The sequence below is a fragment of the Delphinus delphis genome, chromosome 3, assembly GCF_949987515.2.
Source record: "Delphinus delphis chromosome 3, mDelDel1.2, whole genome shotgun sequence".
Classification (NCBI taxonomy): Eukaryota; Metazoa; Chordata; class Mammalia; order Artiodactyla; family Delphinidae; genus Delphinus; species Delphinus delphis.
The window spans coordinates 78219546-78240338 of record NC_082685.1 but is presented as its reverse complement, the minus strand read 5'-3'; the positions used below and the strand labels follow the sequence as shown (position 1 = coordinate 78240338).

Genomic DNA, 20793 nt, shown 5'->3' with positions numbered 1-20793 from the left:
ATCATGTCTAGCCTTTTAACCTATACTTACCGAAAGAAATGGAAAAAAATACGTCTGATACCACTAGGTGGCATTCTGGGGGGCGCTCCAAGGAGCTCCAGTCTCAGGGCAGAAAGAATTCAGCAAGAGGCAAAGTGGTAAATAAGAACTGATTTATTAGAATAGGGACACTTGTGAGGCTCAAAAGTGGGTGGGTGCGAGGGTGCCGCACCCCGAGAACTTAGTGGGCTACAGTTTTATAATCAAAGGAACAGTAGGGAGAGGGAAAAGGCCATCTTCCTCATTCTTGAGTAGATGTCATGCTTCCACCATCAAGTCCTCCTCCAGGTTGGGCAGGGGAGTTTTCTTCTCCTTACATCGTCAAGCCAGGACTGCCATGGCACTATGGAAAAATTATTTTAGGTTTCAGTACAATGAGAGTCTTTCACTTTGAAATATCACCTTTCAATAAATTATTGTTTTTTATGTGTGCAGAGAGCATGTCCTAGGGGTTATTAACTTACTGAGCTCACTGGGCAGGATGTGATTCTCATGCCATCATTGTTTTATTGTTTGGGAGCATGTCTGATGCTTCTGTTGGATGGTTTTGTTGCTAAGCAGACCTGCTTGGTTTTGTGGTTAAGCAAATCTGCTTTCCTGAGTGATCATTAACTTACAGGGGTTTCCCATACTTGTTTCTTTACTTACAATTCCCTAGGGGGATTAACTACTTAATTACCTAATTTGTCCCTTTACTCTGTCCCTATCACATCTACCCCATCTTTCCGGAAGTGGAATCCCTTGTGGTCTTTGATATCGAGGTAATACTTGTCTCACAAAAGGAGTTGTGGATTACTATCTCTTTTTTCTTCTCTGGAAGGCTTTGTTTCAGATGACTTTGGTTTCCAGATATTCCTTAAATATTTGCTGGAACTTGCCAGTGAAGCCATTTGGGTCTGAGGTTGGTTGGTTGGTTGGTTTTTATAAGAAAGTGTTTAATAATACAATTGTTTAATAATACATGCATTTGTAAAAACAGTTATATTCTATTTTGTTCCATCCTAATGTCAATTTTGGAGAGTTCTATTTTTTTTAGGAATTATCCATTTAATCTAAATTTTCAAATTTGTGAACATAAGTTTGTTCAAAATAAACTCTTATCATTTTTCATTATAAAATATTTCCCCAAATTTTAGTTATAAACTATTCAAAGGATAGTACAAACCAGCATCCTTTCAATACATTCCTTTCCCCACTAAGTTAGTCAGAATTGGATTTTTTTGCTCATAAACAAGATACCCTAACACAGGTATCATGCAGAAAATGGAAAGACACTTCTATGTAGTGGCAGCAATTTTTTTTAGCAGACTTCCATGAGAAATCCGTCCCTTCTCTTTCCTAAGTTATACCTGAAGCCTGACTTAAGAGGTCTGAGCCAGAGCTTCTTGTCCTGTTTCTTGTCAACACACCTGTAACAAGTATGCTCCCTGCAGCAGGAGCTGAACAAGTGTTGATACAACTCACAGAAGGTTTCCGCTGAAATAGAATACAAATGACCTAGCTTTGGGGAGTCACTACAAACCAGTCCCAGAGAGAGGAGAGAGAAACAGAGAGGGAGGGTGGGAGGAACGCTTCTTTTTTGAACTACTTGAGATTCAGAATCCCCTTGTAGCTTTGAAATTTTCTCTAATGTACTTGGCATCAGAGTAGCATTAAATTATATGATTTCTGTAATTTTTGCATACATTCTTAGAAGATGAGTTTCATTTGCATTGGCAGTTTTTAATAATCCACTTTCCTAAAAGCTTTATAGAAAAATTATATGCATGGTTTTGGCTCCCTCAGCTGGCCATTCATATGTACTTCAAGTTTTAGACAACAAAACCGAGACACCCCTATTGAAATAGATTTTGGTTTTCCCACCAAAGTTTATTGTAAATTTAATGCTTCCAAATGCTTGACAATCTTTCAAGTTTCATAAGTACATTTTTATTCTGGTGTTTTTTTTTCTTTAGAGTTATAACTGAAAAAAAAGGCTACATTTTAGCCAAAACATCAAGTTTAGAAAATATTTCAGATAAAATGTGTAATTCCTTTATGTCTCTTTCTCAAGCTTTCTGTGATGAAGGTACTAGTTAAGCAGACTGATGCTGTTGCCTGTTCCCATGGCAATGCCTCCTTTGGTCAAATGAGCTCCTCAGCTGTTCGCCACAGCAACCTTGTAACCTTTAGCCTTTTATTTATTTTGAAGTTTTGAATTTTACTTATTTTTTATACAGCAGGTTCTTATTAGTCATCTATTTTATACATATTAGTGTATATATGTCAATCCCAATCTCCCAGTTCATCCCACAACCACCCCCCCACTTTCCCCACCTTTAGCCTTTTAAACTCACCACCTCTTCATCCTCTCAGCAACGTTTCCTCTTTCTTAGAAATGATAGAGGTTATCCAACACAAATAACTTTGACATCCTGATTATCTCCCCTGCCCCAAGTCTTCAGACAAATCTCTATCCTTTTCTTGCCTCCGTGTCTCTAGGTTCAGTGAAACAAGTTTCTCTCCTGTCAAGGACCAGTCGGTTGGAATGACCACGGGATCCCTTTTCCCCTGATTCTTCAGGAGCCCCACTCTATTCACCGTTGTTATTTCTCCTCTTTCTTTTCTATATCTCTGCGCTCTTAGTTGTTGTTGGCTTTTCATGATCAGCATACAGACATGCTTATGTCAGCTAAGGTTTTTCAACTGCGAACAGTTCTGGCTAATTTAAGCCAAAAAAGGGCTCACCCCATGTAAGGAAATGTACAAGAGCTCGCCTCGGGAAAAGCAGGTGCCAGGACAGCTGTGGAGCGGGGAGCAATGCACGGTGGACAGTGTCCTCAGGACCAGTTGTCGGGAGCTTAGCTGAGCTGGGAGAAACAGCTGAGTTGTCAGGTGTCACGGCAGCCGATTAAAGCAAAGAGCCAAAAAGGAAAGAGTTAAGTCTTTAATCACTTACTGTGATTGTATAAGTAAGAGGCTAAAACCAAACGATGCACCACCACCCCCAACCCCGTTCCTTTTTTCCCATGGTGGAGGGTCAGGTAGATCAGTGCCGTCATGGCGGGCATCTTACTGTTGACAAGCCCTGAACAAAATGCTCCTGCAGTTTTATGGACCCTGGGATGGTGAGGCCAGGGGGTGAGGGCTAGGAATGGATGAGTACTGGGTATTGAGTCAGAGAGGGGAAAGATGTCTTCAGAATTCCCTCCTCTTCCCGATAAGAAGGGCTCAGCAGAGGTCTGCCCAAGGCCTCAGATAAAGACACCAAGGATTGATGAATGCAAATGTGCAAAGCGCAGGTCTGAGAGGCCCGAATCCTTGACTGCAACACCCCTCAGAGATTACAGTGTCCTGGCTGTGCACCAGTGTGGGGAGGGCAGCCTTTCCATGAGGTGTCCAGGGAGAGCTCTTGTAATGGCCCATGGTCAGGCCTGAAAAGTCATATGTAGGTTTTTTAACCAGGAGCCGGACTCCTCATCACTGTGGGGGTGAATCAACTCTAACCATTTTTTGTCCTGGTGTCAATCAGTCCCTGGGAAAGTACTGAACGGTCCTACAGTAGGTCAAAACCCTCCCAGATTAGCAGTCCCACCAAGAGAGCATAGAGTGGGAGAAGGGGATTAGCCCAAATAAAATCAGGGGCTGCTACAAAGAAGGTGGAAGAGAAGCGAGGCAAGTCAACTCAACAGCCATGAACTACCCATGCTCCCTTCTTAGAAAAACCAAAGCAAAGCCTATTGTAGAAAGATCTCTCTTTAAACCTGTGTCTACTGACCCCCTCCTCTTTTCCGAACAGCCGAGCTTCTAGAAATAATATTCAACACTCACTGTGTCCATTTCTGTCACTTATTTACTTATTTCTCAACTCACTGTGATCAGCTCCACCTACCCCCTAGTCAACCAAAACTTCCCTTGCCAAGATCCCCAAGGACCGCACTGTGATTAAAGCCCAAGGACCTTTACATCTTTATTTTGGTTGACCTTCTCTTGCTTTTTGACTCTGCTGACCATGCTCTGCTTTTTGAAATCATTTCTACCCTTGTTTCTTTCCCCTCCTTCCTCTCTGAGTGTTTTTTCCCAATCTCTTTTGTGGTCTCTTTGCCATTCTTTCATTACAGAGTTTCTGTCTTCAGCCCAATCACACACTCCTTGTTAGATTCAGTCATTCTCCATCCCTCAGCAGGACGGTGGTTAGGAGTTCTAGGTCTTGAGTTAGCACATGGGGTCCAAATCATGGCTCTACCCACCACTCATTGAGTCACCGTGGGAAAGCCACCCAGACTCTCATTGTGAGTTTTCTTTTCTGTGAGAGTGGACCTCCCGACAGGATTGTTGTGGGATTTAATGAAACAATGCTTGCAAAGCATTTAAAACAATGCCGGGCACACAGTAAGCATAGCTTGATAAATGGTGGCTATCATTGTGTATTCAGAGCATCTACCCTGCCTTGTGCTCACATCAATCATGGCACTTTTTTGCTTTGTATTGTCCTTTTTCAGACCTCACATTAGTTAGTAACTTCCTTTTGGGGAGGACTGTGTTTTTTGGACACCAGATCCTTAGCACAGAGCTTGGCACAAAGAAGATGCTGGATAAAAGCACATTGGTTGAAGGTGAGTGACATCATGGATCACATGTTGAGGGGAATGTGAAAGTAAAGTGGGCATGGTTATGAAAGGTCCTCTGGGTTTCCTAGATAGTAACATAAATTCTTTTCATTAAGATGTTTGGTTATCATTTTTATTTTTTCAATCCCACCTGACAAATATCCTGAATCCTTGTTCAAGTAAAATTCAAGAGTCTATCAGACAAAAACTTTTCCTTTCCTTCTTCTTCCCATCACCATGACCACCTCTACCATCATCATCACCATCATAATTGTCTTCAAGTACCTGAGGCAGTCATTGAGTAATAATCTTGATCAGTTTGTCCAGTAAGAATCCCTGTTGCAACTTGGGTTCCCCAGTAAGTGGAATCTGAGCTGAAATTAGCATGCAGGAAGTTGGTTAAGGAGGGCTCTTGAGTTCAACACCTGGAAAGGGGTGGGAAGAAAGCAGGATTCGATGGAGGGGGAGGGTGGGCTGTGATGGAGTCAGACCAGTCAGCTCCCTGGGGCACTCATCTAGCCCCAGGAAGCTCTGGAGCTGAAATGGTTCTTTGACATTGTCCCAGTTTGACTTCAGGGTGACACAGTGGTGTGCTGGAGTTGGCTCCTACTAGCTCTGGAGAGGAGAGATTGCATACATCTCTTCCCAAGTGTGCATTCATTGACAAAACATTGGTAGCTCGAAACAGGTTATGGTGAGAGCGTTTACGTTATAGATATTGGAGACAGGCTGCCCTGAGAAGTGTATGTGACCTTGAGCTGGGTGGGGTTCTTTAGGTGAGGAGATCCCTGAAGAACACTTGACAGCTTAGAGCTGTCAGCCAGCAACCTTCCCAGCAGCTGGGGGAATATAGCCCTCCTTCCTGGAGGAGGATATGGGCTGCACAGCACAGCATCCGCAACGGTCCCTGTGATCTAGTCGTGCTGCTATGAGAAACCATGGAGGTGATGATATTTTTAAGTTTTATATGTGTCATTTTGACAGCAGTATTTCCTTTATAATTTAAAAAGTTGCAAATAGTTAATAGGTTTTTTTTTTAAAAAAACTAAACTTTCTCTTTTAGAACAGTTTTCGAAAACAGAAAACTTGCAAAGACAGTACAAAAGGTTCCCATGTACCCCACACTCAATTTCCCCTATTATTAACATCTTAGATTAGTACAGCATATTTGTTACAATTAATGAACCAATACCAACAAATTATTGTTAACTAAAATCCACAATTTATTCAAATCACAAAGGAGAACCTCCTCGACTCCGGATTTAGAACTGAGAATGGGCAGGCATGTGTTTGGAACAATGAGGAAACGGGGAGAAGGGTCAAACAAACCCTATGTTGTTACCTGTGGCTCTAATGAAGCAGACTGGGGCCTCTCTGCCTCTTTGGCTTTACAAGCACTGCTTTGTCTTTACTGATGCTATGCTGACACTTTCTGGGGGATAGTAACTATGTCGTCTCATCAATTTGCTAATGGAAGCAAACGATAAAGAAAAAACCTTTAAAGATCCTGTGTAAATAAAAGAGGGGCAGTTACACTGAAGAGATATATGATTGCATTCTTTTCAAATGCAGGGATATTAATAATTTATTTTGGGCTTTCCTTGAACACACACAAAAAACTTAAGTAAATTTTGATAATGATTAATAAATTAATATTATTTACAAATTACCTTGAGAATGATGTTAATATTTGGGTCACCAAAGTATTTTTATTGATATGTAACCTCCTTTAGTACCTAATACATATAGAAAAACTAACTTGAACATGTAACTAATTCACTTTGTTTTCATTATATTTTGAATAATGATTTTATTGTTTTTATTAAAATAATACATTCTCATTATTGGAAATTCAAGCAGTACAGAGAAGTAAAAGTAGAAGGTAAAAAATTATAGAAAATCTTAGCCACCAGAAGTAATACTGTAAACACTAGCCAAACCAAATTCCAGTAATCTCTATATTGATATTTTTCTAGATCTCAAACTGTATGCAGTCTATGACACCTATATATGGCTATATAGAAATAGTTTTATCAAAGTGGATAAGAGAAAAGAAAGTGAAGAAATTGCTTTTAAAAAAATAAGTGGTTTCTTTAACAAAGTTATGTGTGTTCCTAAAATATTCCTCTAAGGCAGGGGGTCACAAACCCAAGTGCCTTTACGAGCAGTGACAACACGATTCGTGAAGCATGCTATAGATTTCAAGTTGCTGCTATTGTTTTCAAAGAAAAAAATCTCTCTGATTACATTGCCTATGTCATCACTGAGTAGGTCAAAGAAAATGAGGAAGCAAAATATTTCCATAGTCCATTAGCCATATTCAGACTACAGCTCTCTACATTGTTACCCTTGGAAAGATCAAGAAAAGATTAAGAAGTTACAGTCAGTTTATTTTTTAAGTGATGTATTTCATTTAAGATAGCATTTATTGATACTATGCCATGAAAGTTTAAGAAATCAGTACTCCTAAAACTTTATTCCACTTATTTTGTGCATTTTAAATTAGGCTTCTTAGCTATATACTAATTTTACATTTTCAAATATTATAATGTTTATATTTAATCTCATAAGCATAATTCCCATTTTTACTAAATCTTGGTTCTAAATGGATTTAATGTTCACTACATGCCGTAGCACCTCCGCTCCTGTGTTCTTTGTTTTTATTAATCTCTTGGTTGGCTTGTTTTTAACTATCAGTTTTCCCAAAAAGAACTCATGAAAACTATAACTACAATCATATATGAGTATATCTGACTTTTGCTTTAATAACTGAATTACATCATGGCTGGACAGAATGTACTTTTCTCAAAACTTTGTAGACATTGCTATGGAGGAGTCTGAGAATTGTTAATTTCTTTCCTCTTGTAAGTGACTTACTTTTTTCACCTGGATGCTTGAAGAAATTCTTCTTTATCCTAGGAGTTTAATAATTTTACAAGAATTTGTCCTAGCATCATCATTCTATATCAGGTTCTTCCAGAAAACAATTTACTCTTTCATCAAAGTACAGATTCAGTTTTTCCAACATTGTAGGCAAATTGTCTTCTAGTGTATATTTGTTGTGATCATCTCATAGAGCGGAGATGGACTCCCCACCCCAAATTTAGTTTGCTGTTAAGACTGATGATCCAAAATCTTGGAAATAGAAGGGAGAAAATACAAGAGACATTTAACAAGGAACTAGAAGAACTAAAGAGCAAACAAACAATGGTGAACAACACAATCAATGAAATTAAAAATTCTCTAGAAGGAATCAATAGCAGAATAACTGATGCAGAAGAACGGACAAGTGACCTGGAAGATAAAATAGCGGAAATGACTACCACAGAGCAGGATAAAGAAAAAAGCATGAAAAGAATTGAGGACAGTCTCAGAGACCTCTGGGACAACATTAAACACACAAACATTCAAATTATAGGGGTCCCAGAAGAAGAAGAGAAAAAAGAAAGGGTCTGAGAAAATATTTGAAGAGATTATAGTTGAAAACTTCCCTAACATGGGAAAGGAAATAGTCAATCAAGTCCAGGAAGTGCAGAGAGTCCCATACAGGATAAATCCAAGGAAAAACACACCAAGAACATATTAATCAAACTATCAAGAATTAAATACAAAGAAAAAATATTAAAAGCAGCAAGGGAAAAGCAACAAACAACATACAAGGGAATCCCCATAAGGTAAACAGCTGATCTTTCAGCAGAAACTCTGCAAGCCAGAGGGAGTGGCAGGACATATTTAAAGTGATGAAAGGGAAAAACCTACAACCAATATTACTCTACCCAGCAAGGATCACATTCAGATTCAATGGAGAAATTAAAACCTTTACAGGGAAGGAAAAGCTAAGAGAATTCAGCACCACCAAAACCAGCTTTACAACAAGTGCTAAAGGAACTTCTCTAGGCAGGAAATGCAAGAGAAGGAAAAGACCTTAAAAAAACAAACCCAAGACAATTAAGAAAACGGTAATAAGAACATACATGTCGATAATTACCTTAAATGTAAATGGATTAAATGCTGCAACCAAAAGACATAGACTGACTGGATACAAAATAAGACCCGAATATATGCTGTCTACAAGAGACCGACTTCAGACCTAGGGACACATACAGACTGAAAATGAAGGGATGGAAAAAGATATTCCATGCAAATGGAAATCAAAAGAGAGCTGGAGTAGCAATTCTTGTATCAGACAAAATAGACTTTAAAATAAAAACTATTAAAAAAGAAAAGGAAGGACACTATGTAATGATCAAGGAAACAATCCAAGAAGATATAACAGTTGTAAATATTTATGCACCCAACATAGGAGCACCTCAATACATAAGGCAGATGCTAACAGTCATAAAAGGGGAAATCGACAGTAACACAATCATAGTAGGGAACTTTAACACCCCACTTTCACCAAAGGACAGATCATTGAAAATGAAAATAAATATGGAAACACAAGCTTTAAATGACACATTAAACAAGATGGACTTAATTGATATTTATAGGACATTCCATCCAAAAACAACAGAATATACTTTCTTCTCAAGTGCTCATGAAACATTCTCCAGGATAGATCATGTCTTGGGTCACAAATCAAGGCTTGGCAAATTTAAGGAAATTGAAATCGTATCAAGTATCTTTTCTGACCACAACGCTATGAGACTAGATATCAGTTACAGGAAAAATACTGTAAAAAATACAAACACATGGAGGCTAAACAATATGCTATTAAATAACCAAGAGGTCACTGAAGAAATCAAAGAGGAAATCAAAAAAATACCTAGAAACAAATGACAATGAAAGCATGACAACCCAAAACCTATGGGATGGAGCAAAAGCAGTTCTAAGAGGGAAGTTTATAGCAATACAATCCTAACTCAAGAAACAAGAAACATCTCAAATAAAGAACCTAACTTTACACCTAAAGCAGTTAGAGAAATAAGAACAAGAAAACCCCAAAGTTAGTAGAAGGAAAGAAATCATAAAGATCAGAGCAGAAATAAATGAAAAAGAAATGAAGGAAACAATAGCAAAGATCAATAAAACTACAGGCTGGTTCTTTGAGAAGATAAACAAAATTGATAAACCACTAGCCAGACTCATCAAGAAAAAAACAAGAAGACTCAAATCAACAGAATTAGAAATGAAAAAGAAGTAACAACTGCAGAAATACAAAGGATCATGAAGGATTACTACTACAAGCAACTATATGTCAATAAAATGGACAACCTGGAAGAAATGGACAAATCCTTAGAAAAGCACAACCTTCTGAGACTGAACCAGGGAGAAATAGAAAATATAAACAGAACAATCACAAGCACTGAAGTTGAAACTGTGATTAAAAATCTTCCAACAAACTAAAGCCCAGGACCAGATGGATGCACAGGCAAATTCTATCAAACACTTAGAGAAGAGCTAACACCTATCCTTCACAAACTCTTCCAAAATATAGCAGAGGGAGGAATACTCCCAAGTCACTCTACAAGACCACTATCACCGTGATACCAAAACCAAATATGTCACAAAAAAAGAAAGCTACAGGCCAATATCACTGATGAACATAGATGCAAAAATCCTCAACAAAATACTAGCAAACAGAATTCAACAGCACATTAAAAGGATCGTACATCATGATCAAGTGGGATTTATCCCAGGAATGCAAGGATTCTTCAATATATGCAAATCAATCAATGTGATACACCATATTAACAAACTGAAGAATAAAAACCATAAGATAATCTCAATAGATGCAGAAAAAGCTTCTGACAAAATTCAACGCTCATTGATTATAAAAACTCTCCAGAAAGTAGGCATAGAGGGAACTTACCTCAACATAATAAAGGCCATATATGACAAACCCACAGCCAACATCGTTCTCAGTGGTGAAAAACTGAAACCATTTCCTCTAAGATCAGGAACAAGACAAGGTTGCCCACTCTCATCACTGTTATTCAACATAGTTTTGGAAGTTTTAGCCACAGCAATCAGAGAAGAAAAAGAAAAAAAAGGAATCCAAATCAGAAAAGAAGAAGTAAAACTGTCACTGTTTCCAGATGACATGATACTATACATAGATAACCCTAGAGATGCTACCAGAAAACTAGTAGAGCTAATCAATGAATTTGGTAAAGTAGCAGGATACAAAATTAATGCCAGAAATCTCTGTGTATAGATTTCATTCCTATGCACTAATAATGAAAAATCTGAAAAAGAAATTAAGGAAATGCTCCCGTTTACCATTGCAAGAAAAAGAATAAAATACCTTGGAATAAACCTACCTAAGGAGACAAAAGATCTGTATGCAGAACAGTATAAGACACTGATGAAAGAAATTAAAGATGATACAAACAGATGGAGAGATATACCATGTTCTTGGATCGGAAGTATGAACACTGTGAAAAGACTACACTACCCAAAGCAATCTACATATTCAATGCAGTCCCTATCAAACTACCAATGGCATTTTTCAAAGAACTAGAACAAAAACTGTCACAATTTGTATGCAAACACAGAAGACCCCGAATAGCCAAAGCAATCTGGAGAAAGAAAAATGGAGCTGGAGCAATCAGGCTCCCTGACTTCAGACAATACTACAAATCTACAGTAATGAAGACAGTATGATACTGGCACAAAAATAGAAATATACATCAATGGAACAGGATAGAAAGCCCAGAGATAAACCCACGCACACATGGTCACCTTATCTTTGATAAAGGAGGCAAGAATATACAATGGAGAAAAGACAGCCTCTTCAATAAGTGGTGCTACATGTAAAAGAATGAAATTAGAACACTTCCTAACACCATACACAGAAATAAACTCAAAATGGATTAAAGACTTAAATGTAATGCCAGACACTATAAAACTCTCAGAGGAAAACATAGGAAGAACACTATTTGACATAAATCACAGCAAGATCCTTTGTGACCCACCTCCTAGAGAAATGGAAATAAAAACAAAAATAGGGACTTCCCTGGTGGCGCAGTGGTTAAGAGTCTGCCTGCCAGTGTAGGGGACATGGGTTCGAGCCGTGGTCCGGGAAGATCCCACATGCCGCAGAGCAACTAAGCCCATGCGCTCTAGAGCCCGCGAGCCACAACTACTGAAGCTCATGTGCCTAGAGCCCGTGCTCCACAAGAGAAGCCACCGCAATGAGAATCCGGTGCACCCCAACAAGAGTAGCCCCCACTCACCGCAACTAGAGAAAGCCTGTGCACAGCAATGAAGACCCAACAGAGCCAAAAATAAATAAATAATTTTATTAAAAAATAAACAAATGGGACCTAATGAAACTTCAAAGCTTTCGCACAGCAAAGGAAACCATAAACAAGACCAAAAGGCAACCCTCAGAATGGGAGAAAATATTTGCAAACGAAGCAACTGACAAAGGATTAATTTCCAAACTTTACAAGCAGCTCATGCAGCTCAATAACAAAAAAACAAACAACCCAATCCAAAAATAGGCAGAAGACCTAAATAGACATTTCTCCAAAGAAGATATACAGACTGCCGACAGACACATGAAAGAATGCTCAACATGATTAATGTTAGAGAAAGGCAAATCAAAACTACAATGAGGTATCCCCTCACACCAGTCAGAATGGCCATCACCAAAAAACCTACAAACAATAAATGCTGGAGAGGGTGTGGAGAAAAGGGAACCCTCTTGCACCGTTGGTGGGAATGTAAATTGATACAGCCACTATGGAGAACAGTATGGAGGTTCCTTAAAAAAACTAAAAATAGAACAACCATACAACCCAGCAATCCCACTACTGGGCATGTACTCTGAGAAAACCATAATTCAAAAAGAGTCACAGGGGCTTCCCTGGTGGTGCAGTGGTTGAGAGTCCACCTGCCGATGCAGGGGACACGGGTTTGTGCCCCGGTCCGGGAAGATCCCACATGCCGCGGAGCGGCTGGGCCCGTGAGCCATGGCCGCTGAGCCTGTGGAGCGGCTGGGCCCGTGAGCCATGGCCGCTGAGCCTGTGCGTACGGAGCCTGTGCTCCGCAGCGGGAGAGGCCACAACAGTGAGAGGCCCGCGTACCGCAAAAAAAAAAAAAAAAAAAAAGAGTCACAGTGTTCATTGCAGCACTATTTACAATAGCCAGGACATGGAAGCAACATATGTGTCCATCGACAGATGAATGGATAAAGAAGATGTGTTGCATATATACAATGGAATATTACTCAGCCATAAAAAGAAACAAAATTGAGTTATTTGTAGTGAGGTGGATGGACCTAGAGTCTGTCATACAGAGTGAAGTAAGTCAGAAAGAGAAAAACAAATACTGTATGCTAACATGTATATATGAAATCTAAAAAAAAAAAAAAAAAGGTTCTGATGAACCTAGGGGCAGGACAGGAATAGAGACACAGTCCTACTAGAGAATAGACTTGAGGACATGGGGAGGGGGAAGGGAAGCTGTGACAAAGTGAGAGCGTGGCATGGACATACATACACTACCAAATGTAAAATAGATAGCTAGTGGGAAGCAGCTGCATGGCACAGGGGGATCAGCTTGGTGCTCTGTGACCACCTAGAGGGGTGGGATAGGAAGACTAGGAGGGAGATGCAAGAGGGAGGAGATATGGGGATATATGTATAGTTGATTCACTTTGTTATAAAGCAGAAACTAACACACCAATGTAAAGCAATTATACTCCAATAAAGATGTTAAGAAAAAAAAAAAAGACTGGTGGCACCACACACACACTCCAAGAAGCTATGAAAATGTTTATTACTCATATCATGAGGCTTTCTGGGGTGAGCAGGACAGGCTCCCAGCAGGTCAAAAAACATCTGGGGAGAGCAGGAAGTCTGACTTGCTTGGGGTTTTATCGTGCTCAGGGAGTGGGGCCAGGATTAGGGTTCTCCCATGCAGGCAGGGGCTTGTGTGGTTTGAACATCCTGCCAGTGCCTAAGGAGGGAGCAACCGGGCTTCCTCATCAGTTTGCCCAGATGTGGGGCAGAAGGGAGAGGGAGGGATGGGGGCTTGAAAGCTGTCAGCAGTCACATCGAAATGGAGTCAGACTATTACAGTAATTGAATGTATTTTTGTGTCTTTTTGTTGTGTTCTTGTCTTGGGGACACAGTTATCCTCAGGTTGGCTTTTCTTTGTTCTCAGTATCTACTTTGTGTTTGTCTCTCTCCTTTTCGTTTAACATGAATAGCCCTTTCTTTCTGTCAGTAATTCAATTTGCAATTGTACCTAGTCTGTTTCCTTCTGTTTCTTATTTACCTGTTAATTAGGAGATGGTGTGCTTTTAGCCCTCCATTTCTTTCTTTGGTTTTGCCATGCCTTTTACATCTAATTTTGTTGTTTCATCAAGTTGTCTTTTAGCTCTTGTTCCACTGAATTTATTTTCGTCTTAAATTTTATCTTGAGCAATCACGTGGCATTTTCTTCTGTCTCTTAGGTTATGTTTTATTCCAGGTTGAACTTTTCACCTGTTTCTTATATACTGAATACCCCTCTTTTTCTGTAGGATGATTGCATAGTTGTTATGCCCTTTCTTCTCATCCTATTTATGTTTAGCGTGGACAGTTCTGCCCAGACCTCTGTTGTCTCTGGTGTAGTGCCTAATCACCTTACTTCCTTTGCCTGTTTGCGTGAGATCTGTTTTTCCATCCCGGTGGCTCAGAATTGCATTCTATCTACTTTTCTTCTCCTTCTCCCCCTCCCCCTCCTCCTTCTTCTTCCTACAAAAGCTTAAGTGAGGGAAGCTGGGACTGAGCACTTGGTGGTGGATTTAATTTTCGCTGTCTCAACTCTGAGGTTCACTTAACTGTTCTGTGTCAGGATTCACTCCACTTGGTAGGGGCGTCCCCAGTCCCTGAAGGGGGAAAAACCTTCACTAACTGTGGCACCACAGAGCCTCTGATTCCCCCCGGGTCAGCCCTGGTTGTTCACGCCCCTATTTCCACGTAGTATGGGGGAAGGATTGGGGTGCCCGTGGGTTTCACCCAGTGTTAACAATGAGGTGGGGAGGTCGGGGTGGAAGAAAGGCTATTTTCACTGCAGCTCTGATGTAACCTTTTCCACTGGCTTTTTCCCTCAGGATAGCTTTTCTTATTTTCTCTTCAGATTTCCAGCTCCACATTCATCACTTGGGATATTAGATATAGTTTTGTTTTGTTTCCGCCTTGTTCTACTTTTCCCCTCCCCCAGGGGCACCAAAAGATGGACTCTTGGAGGTTCCTCCACCCTCCGTGGCAACCTGCACCTGCCTTCACAGACATACATTCTCCAAGGATGTCCCATGACTCCCCTTGGGCTGACTATTTACCCCCCCAACTTCTGCTCCTCTTTAAGGTACGGGGTAGAAGGAGAATTCTCCTGGCTTTGTGGACGCCTTCTTTTCCTAGTGCTGTTTCAGCAGTGCGGGGATCACCTTTAAGATACAGCTTAGCCAAAGCAGACGTTCTTTTTTTTCTCGGCAGATGCTTTCTCAAGTGTGTTGTTAAGCTATGCTTCTTCCTTTGTTTGCTCTCAACAGGTAGTTTTTTTTTTTTTCCAGTTGCCTATTTGTGGTGTTTACTGTTTTTATTTCCTTTCTTAGTCATTGGGTAAAGGGGAATCTGCAATTGTGCCTCTGTGTACGTGTCTATAAGGGAAGCGCCATTTAATTCTTTTCAAACTCTGCTCACCGGTGAAAATTACTGAAGAAACCATTCAATGTTTCACACATCCTATGTGTAAATATCAGTCCTGTTAATGGCACGGGCCTCTGAGAGGTTGAGTGAAGGAAATTAGGTACAAATTAATATGGAAGGGTGATAATTTGAGATGGTTTTCAACTTGAAGTTGGAGAATAGATTAGAACAGAGATCTGTTCATATATCACAAAGTATATTTTTGCTACATTTTAATAAAAGTTTCCCTCCCATTCCCTTCCCCACCCTCCATTCAGTTAAGGGTGGGTGCACATAAATACTGTTTGTATGGACAAATGTGGCCTGCACCCTTGATACCATTCCTTCTTTTCTTTTTTTCTAAGCTTCTTGCTTCCTTTCCACATCACAGCCTGGTATGCAAATACTCAGAGAAGACTTTATGTTTATGCTTTCTTGATTCCTAATGTGTCTCACATTAAACAGGAACATTCACATAACCAACTCTTAAATTAGAATATGTGATTTTAAAACTTCATTCCCCTGAGAATCTGGGGAGAAAATGTGGAACAATGACACGTTTACCACGTAGAAGGCTGTTCTTCAGTTACATCCCAACTGATTCACTCACACTTATGAGGTAAGTGCTGACAACAGAGCTAAAAACAGGGCTGGAGAGTGTGACTGATGCTGGTGTGGAGACCGGGAGGTGGAGGGAAGGAGGAAAACTGGGCCAATGGCTTCTGCAAGTGAGTGTGACAAAGCAGCTGAATGTGACTTTTGTATTTGCCAGTCATCTGGGTATAGGCCATGAGTGGCAGGCAGTTCTAGGCCTCTGCCCTGATGTGACTCTAAACTACCTTTGATAGCTCACCTGGGAAACTCAAGGTGAGTTGTAGGACTGCAGACTTTCATAGTGTTAGGGTCCTGGGCCAGACACTTAGCTAACCCATTGCCAGAATAATCTGGGTATGTAATAAAACCCTTTACACCTGGCCTCCCCAACCCCCCAGTTTGACAGTATATATCAAGAGCTTACTTAAAAGGTCATTTCAGCTGGACTAGGTTCCTGGGGCTCAGATACCATTCTGATGGCTGAGTAGGTGTTACCTTTCCTCCAAAGATAATCATTTACATTTGTGGCTGGAATGTTGAGGAATGGATTTGGGCTGGGTTCCTTGATGTACCCAGGGTTTTCTTAAGCGTTGGAGGAGACTTCTGGAAAAAATATTCCCAGACTTTCGCTCTACTTCATTGAGTGTTAAAGATATAAATCATGCCTAGTAGGGAGAAGGCGGGTGCAGACTGAGGCCACATTGCTGGATACTGCCATGGGGCCCTTGGGAAGGAACCCATCAAAAAGGAGGGGCTCCAGGGACTTCCCTGGCGGTCCAGTGGATAAGACTCCGCCTTCCAATGCAGGGGGTGTGGGTTCGATCCCTGGTTGGGGAGGTAAGATCCCACATACCTCGCGGCCAAAAAACCAAAACATAAAACAGAAACAATATTGTAAGGAATTCAATAAAGACTTTAAAAGTGGTCCATATCAAAAAACAACAACAACAAACTTAAAAAAAAACACAAAAAGGAGGTGCTCCAAATGGGACAAAGTTCATACCTAGCTCTAAAGACAGAGGGGAGGGTGGTCACCAACCTCACTCCAACCTGTGTTCTGATAGACTTTGGTAGAACAACTAGGCACACGTGAATTGAAAAAGGTCCATCAGTTAAGAGCTGAAGCACTCATGGCCCAAGCAATTCTTGTGTTGAGATTCCACTTGAGGAGTAAAACTGTCTTCAGGCTATGTACCTCCCCAGATACGCTCACCCCACTGCATCCCAGGCTTCAGCCCGTTGCTTGACTTTCCCAGTAAAGTGAGCCCTGGGAATGCTGAATTATTCCCGTGGTCTTAAATCTCCTGTCACTTGCTGCCAGCCTTGGTGGGGCAGGGGTTGGGGAGGAGACATCTGAGGTGGGTGTTGGCAGGGATTGAGCCAAGGGCTCTTTTTAACAGCTCCAGACTCAGTTCCTACTCTACCCGACTCATGGAAGCTCTGGATTTTCCAGTGGCTGCCTAGAGGTGCCAGGTGACATAGCCCAGGAGTTCAGGGGAGGTGTGAACCATAGGACAAATTTGGACCAAAAAAAGACAGCAGATTGGAAAGAGTTTGCAGACAAAAATTTCCCCCCATTGCTATCTCTTTGCTGTTGCAAGATACAGCAACTTGAAATAGTCTCTCTGAGAAATAAGCTGGGTTTTGAAGCTGTAACAATTGGGATAACATGCCACCTTTTATTTGCTTTCCTCCTCCCTTCATTCCTCCTTTCCTTCCCTTTGCCCTCACTCCTACTTCCCTACAATTACAGCCCCCAATGAAACACCAGCATGCAACTCAGGTTGTTTTCTAGAGAACCCAGGCTAACACAGAATATAAAAAAAGGTGAATTTGGCAGAAGTTTGCAATAAAGGCAACGGTATGGAAGAAATTTCAGCGCACTGAGCATGTTTAGTAGCCCTAATAGATCAGGGGCAACAGATCTGGGCTCCAGATCTATCATAAAGATGGGTTGACAAGTTGGGGGTAGGAGTAAAGTGTGGTTATGGAATTATGCCTCCAGGAGGTACATTTCCTGCCCTCCAGCAGGTGGCAACAGGAAGACAACTACGATGACTTGTAGCTTTGGATAGGTATACTCCAGAGACTACAGAAATATTTGGGGTAATAGTCTCATTTAGGGGTTGAAATTATTCACTGCATCAAGCCTTTATAGGAAAAAGTAGTAATAAGAAGTGATCACCCGGGGCTTCCCTGGTGGTGCAGTGGTTGAAAATCCGTCTGCCAATGCAGGGGACACGGGTTCGAGCCCAGGTCCGGGAAGATCCCACATGCCGCGGAGCAACGAAGACTGTGCACCACAACTACTGAGCCTGTGCTCTAGAGTCTGTGAGCCACAGCTACTGAGCCCGCGTGCCGCAACTACTGAGGCCCACGCGCCTAGAGCCCGTGCTCCACAATGAAAGAAACCACCGCAATGAGAAGCCTGTGCATCGCAAGGAAGAGTAGCCCCGGCTCGCCGCAACTAGAGAAAGCCAGTGCGCAGCAACGAAGACCGCTACACAGCCAAAAATAAATAAATAAATTTCTATATTAAAAAAAGTGATCACCCTGTCAGTGAAAATGAAGAGAAATATAGTGAGAGGCCCTCTGTGTCCACTGGACACAGTTTTGCTAAAATCTTGGAAGTCTGTGCTTATAAAGATAAGGGAAGGTAGAGTGATTCTTGCACATACACATCAGGCTGTTTAATTCTCACCACAGCCCAGGGGAGCAGACGTTACTCTCACCTCCATTTTGCAGATCAGTAAGAGGAAACTTGGTGAGGTAGAGTGCTTTGTTCCAGGTTACACAGATTCAGGGCTCAAACCACCCTGAGGTTCTTTGGCTCAAAATCCCAGCTATAGTTTTGAAGGGAACTGAAGAGGAGGTAAACTTCACCTCCTCCTCCTAGAGATTCAAAATAGTTTTACCTGGTTAGTGGCTCTACTTCAGGCAATGAATCAAGACAAAAGGGAAATGATTCAAAAGTTGAGCGAACTGGGACTCTATTAATGTGCCAGGTAAGGTAATCTGTGTTTGTATCGGACACCTATAATTTATGTAGATCCACACACATTTTTTTCAGATGCTGCACAAATTGGGAAATGTGTGTTGTCGAACCATATGTATTTGTATGTGTTCAATACACTGTATAATTGACTCAATTATCCATGTGGGGATTATTCACTTTTAATTTGCAATCTGGCTTCTTTCAGTTAGGATGTTTCAGGGCTGCTCTAGGAATGCCAACTAATGTAAATAATAATTTAAGTAAAACATAATTGGGTACGAAAATTAAATCCAATCTTTTCTCAGCTCCTGAAGATTCTACAGCTGAAATGTAACTCTAATTCATCCACTATCTTTTCATTCTCCAATGCCATTTTACTACCAAGGATTTTATTGCTTTCCATAGATTATTGCAATAGCTCCCTATCTGGCTTTCCTGCTTACCTCTTTCCCATCCAATAATCATTCTGCTTACAGTAATCTTCAACAAACAAACAAACACAGTTCTCACAAAAATTTCTTTGCTTGAAAACATTTAATGGCTCCCCATTTCTCACCAGACTAAATGTACATGCCACAGCCTATCATTCAAGGCTTCTTCATGCCACCTGTCCCAGGAAGTTTTTCTGATCCAACCTCGGATGCCTTATCACTGTTCCCAGCTCTGAATCCCCTTAATGCACTACATGTTTTTCTCTAAGTGAGACAAAGGTATTCCTGAACCCGCGTTGTCTCTCTATTCTCCTGAGATGTCCTTAATCGCAGTTTCTGCGGCGATTCATCTTCTCTACTCCGCAGTACCTAGCTCAGTGCCCGACCACAAAGAAAGGCACAACGAACATTTGCCCATTTACCTGCTGGCAAACCTCAAGAGCAGGAATTTTGGTCTTTTGTATCCCGAGTGTCTAGCACAGTGCCTGGCACACAGTAGGTGCTCAAAGAACACTACTGAACGAATAAGAGTACAAAGAGCCCAGGCTCCGAGTGGGGGCACTGCAGAGCTCCAGGGGTGTAGATACAGGAAGGGCTGGTGGCGCAGGGCACAGGGTGGAGCTGGCCCTGGGCTCCTTCGGGGAGCGCGTTCCACCGCCTGCCCATTTGCAGCGCAGGCCAGACACCGCGGACACTGCTTAAACTTTTTCTTCCAAAAAAAAAGTATGTGTATATGTACGTACGCGTAAATGTATATGTTTATACACACACGCTACCTACATAATACATAAAAATAGCCACACCATATCCAGGTATGCGTATATATATAAAATAGGCAAATTGTACATATAAATAAATTAATATATGTACAGCCTTAACTCGGAACGGCGGGAGTGGCGGGGAGGACGACGGGAACGCCCCTTCGCCCCTCCAGGATCGCAGGACCGGAGCGGCGCGGCCCCTGCGTGGCTTGAGCCTTCCGGCTTGCCGTCCGCCGCTGCCGCCGCCATTGGTTGGACTCCAGATAGCTGATCCTGGCGGCGGGGCTAGGGAGCTTCGAGGATGGCGGCGTCCGCGGCGCTGATTCTGCGGGAGAGCCCCAGGTAGCCCCGGCTGAGCACGGGGGCAGCGCGGACAGGGCAGGCGTAAGGATGCTGCTGCTGTCTGTCGCCGAGGCGCGGGTGGGGGGCCGGGGCGGAGGGGCAGGTGCGGGGCCGCGCGTGTCCGGAGGGGCTGGCGGAGTCGCAGTGCGGGCCCCGCGGGATTGCGCGAGTCTGCGGGTGCCTCCACCTGCGTGGTAGTTCACCTGCGTGGACTTACAGTGGGCCTGGGCAGCTGAGGTTCGTACGACAGTGTGTGGTCAGTGTCACCGTTCCCCGAGTCTGTATCGCAGGTACCCAAGCCAGCCTGGAGTAACACTGAAATCGCGTGGAAAGGTATTCCGTTTCCGTTTTCAGTTCTCTTTCAGACCTCCTGATTATGAGAAAGTCTCCTATTGGTCCCGGATGGTTTTTAATACTTAA

General features: G+C 41.8%; 1 protein-coding gene and 1 long non-coding RNA gene across 4 annotated transcripts in view; one reads left to right on the top strand and one right to left on the bottom strand.

Moving 5' to 3' along the window:
• Positions 1-142: 142 nt before the first annotated feature.
• Positions 143-20699, bottom strand: LOC138414043 (uncharacterized). Its single transcript, XR_011246419.1, has 3 exons — positions 20591-20699; positions 2796-2901; positions 143-382 (listed from the first exon to the last, which is right to left on the bottom strand). It is a non-coding gene; the product is annotated as an uncharacterized lncRNA (long non-coding RNA).
• The window catches only part of COMMD10 (COMM domain containing 10), a 165377-nt gene continuing 164734 nt past the window's right edge, over positions 20151-20793 (top strand). The window contains exon 1 of one of the 3 annotated variants that reach the window (XR_009518973.2): positions 20151-20373. Coding sequence is in view for 1 of the 3 variants with exons in the window: in XM_060008986.2 (XP_059864969.1) it covers positions 20333-20373 (41 nt within the window). In the remaining 2 variants the exon portion in view is untranslated. Of the gene's footprint in view, positions 20374-20601; positions 20707-20793 lie in introns of those variants that run through there. The other 2 variants (XM_060008986.2, XR_009518974.1) reach the window with 2 other exon arrangements.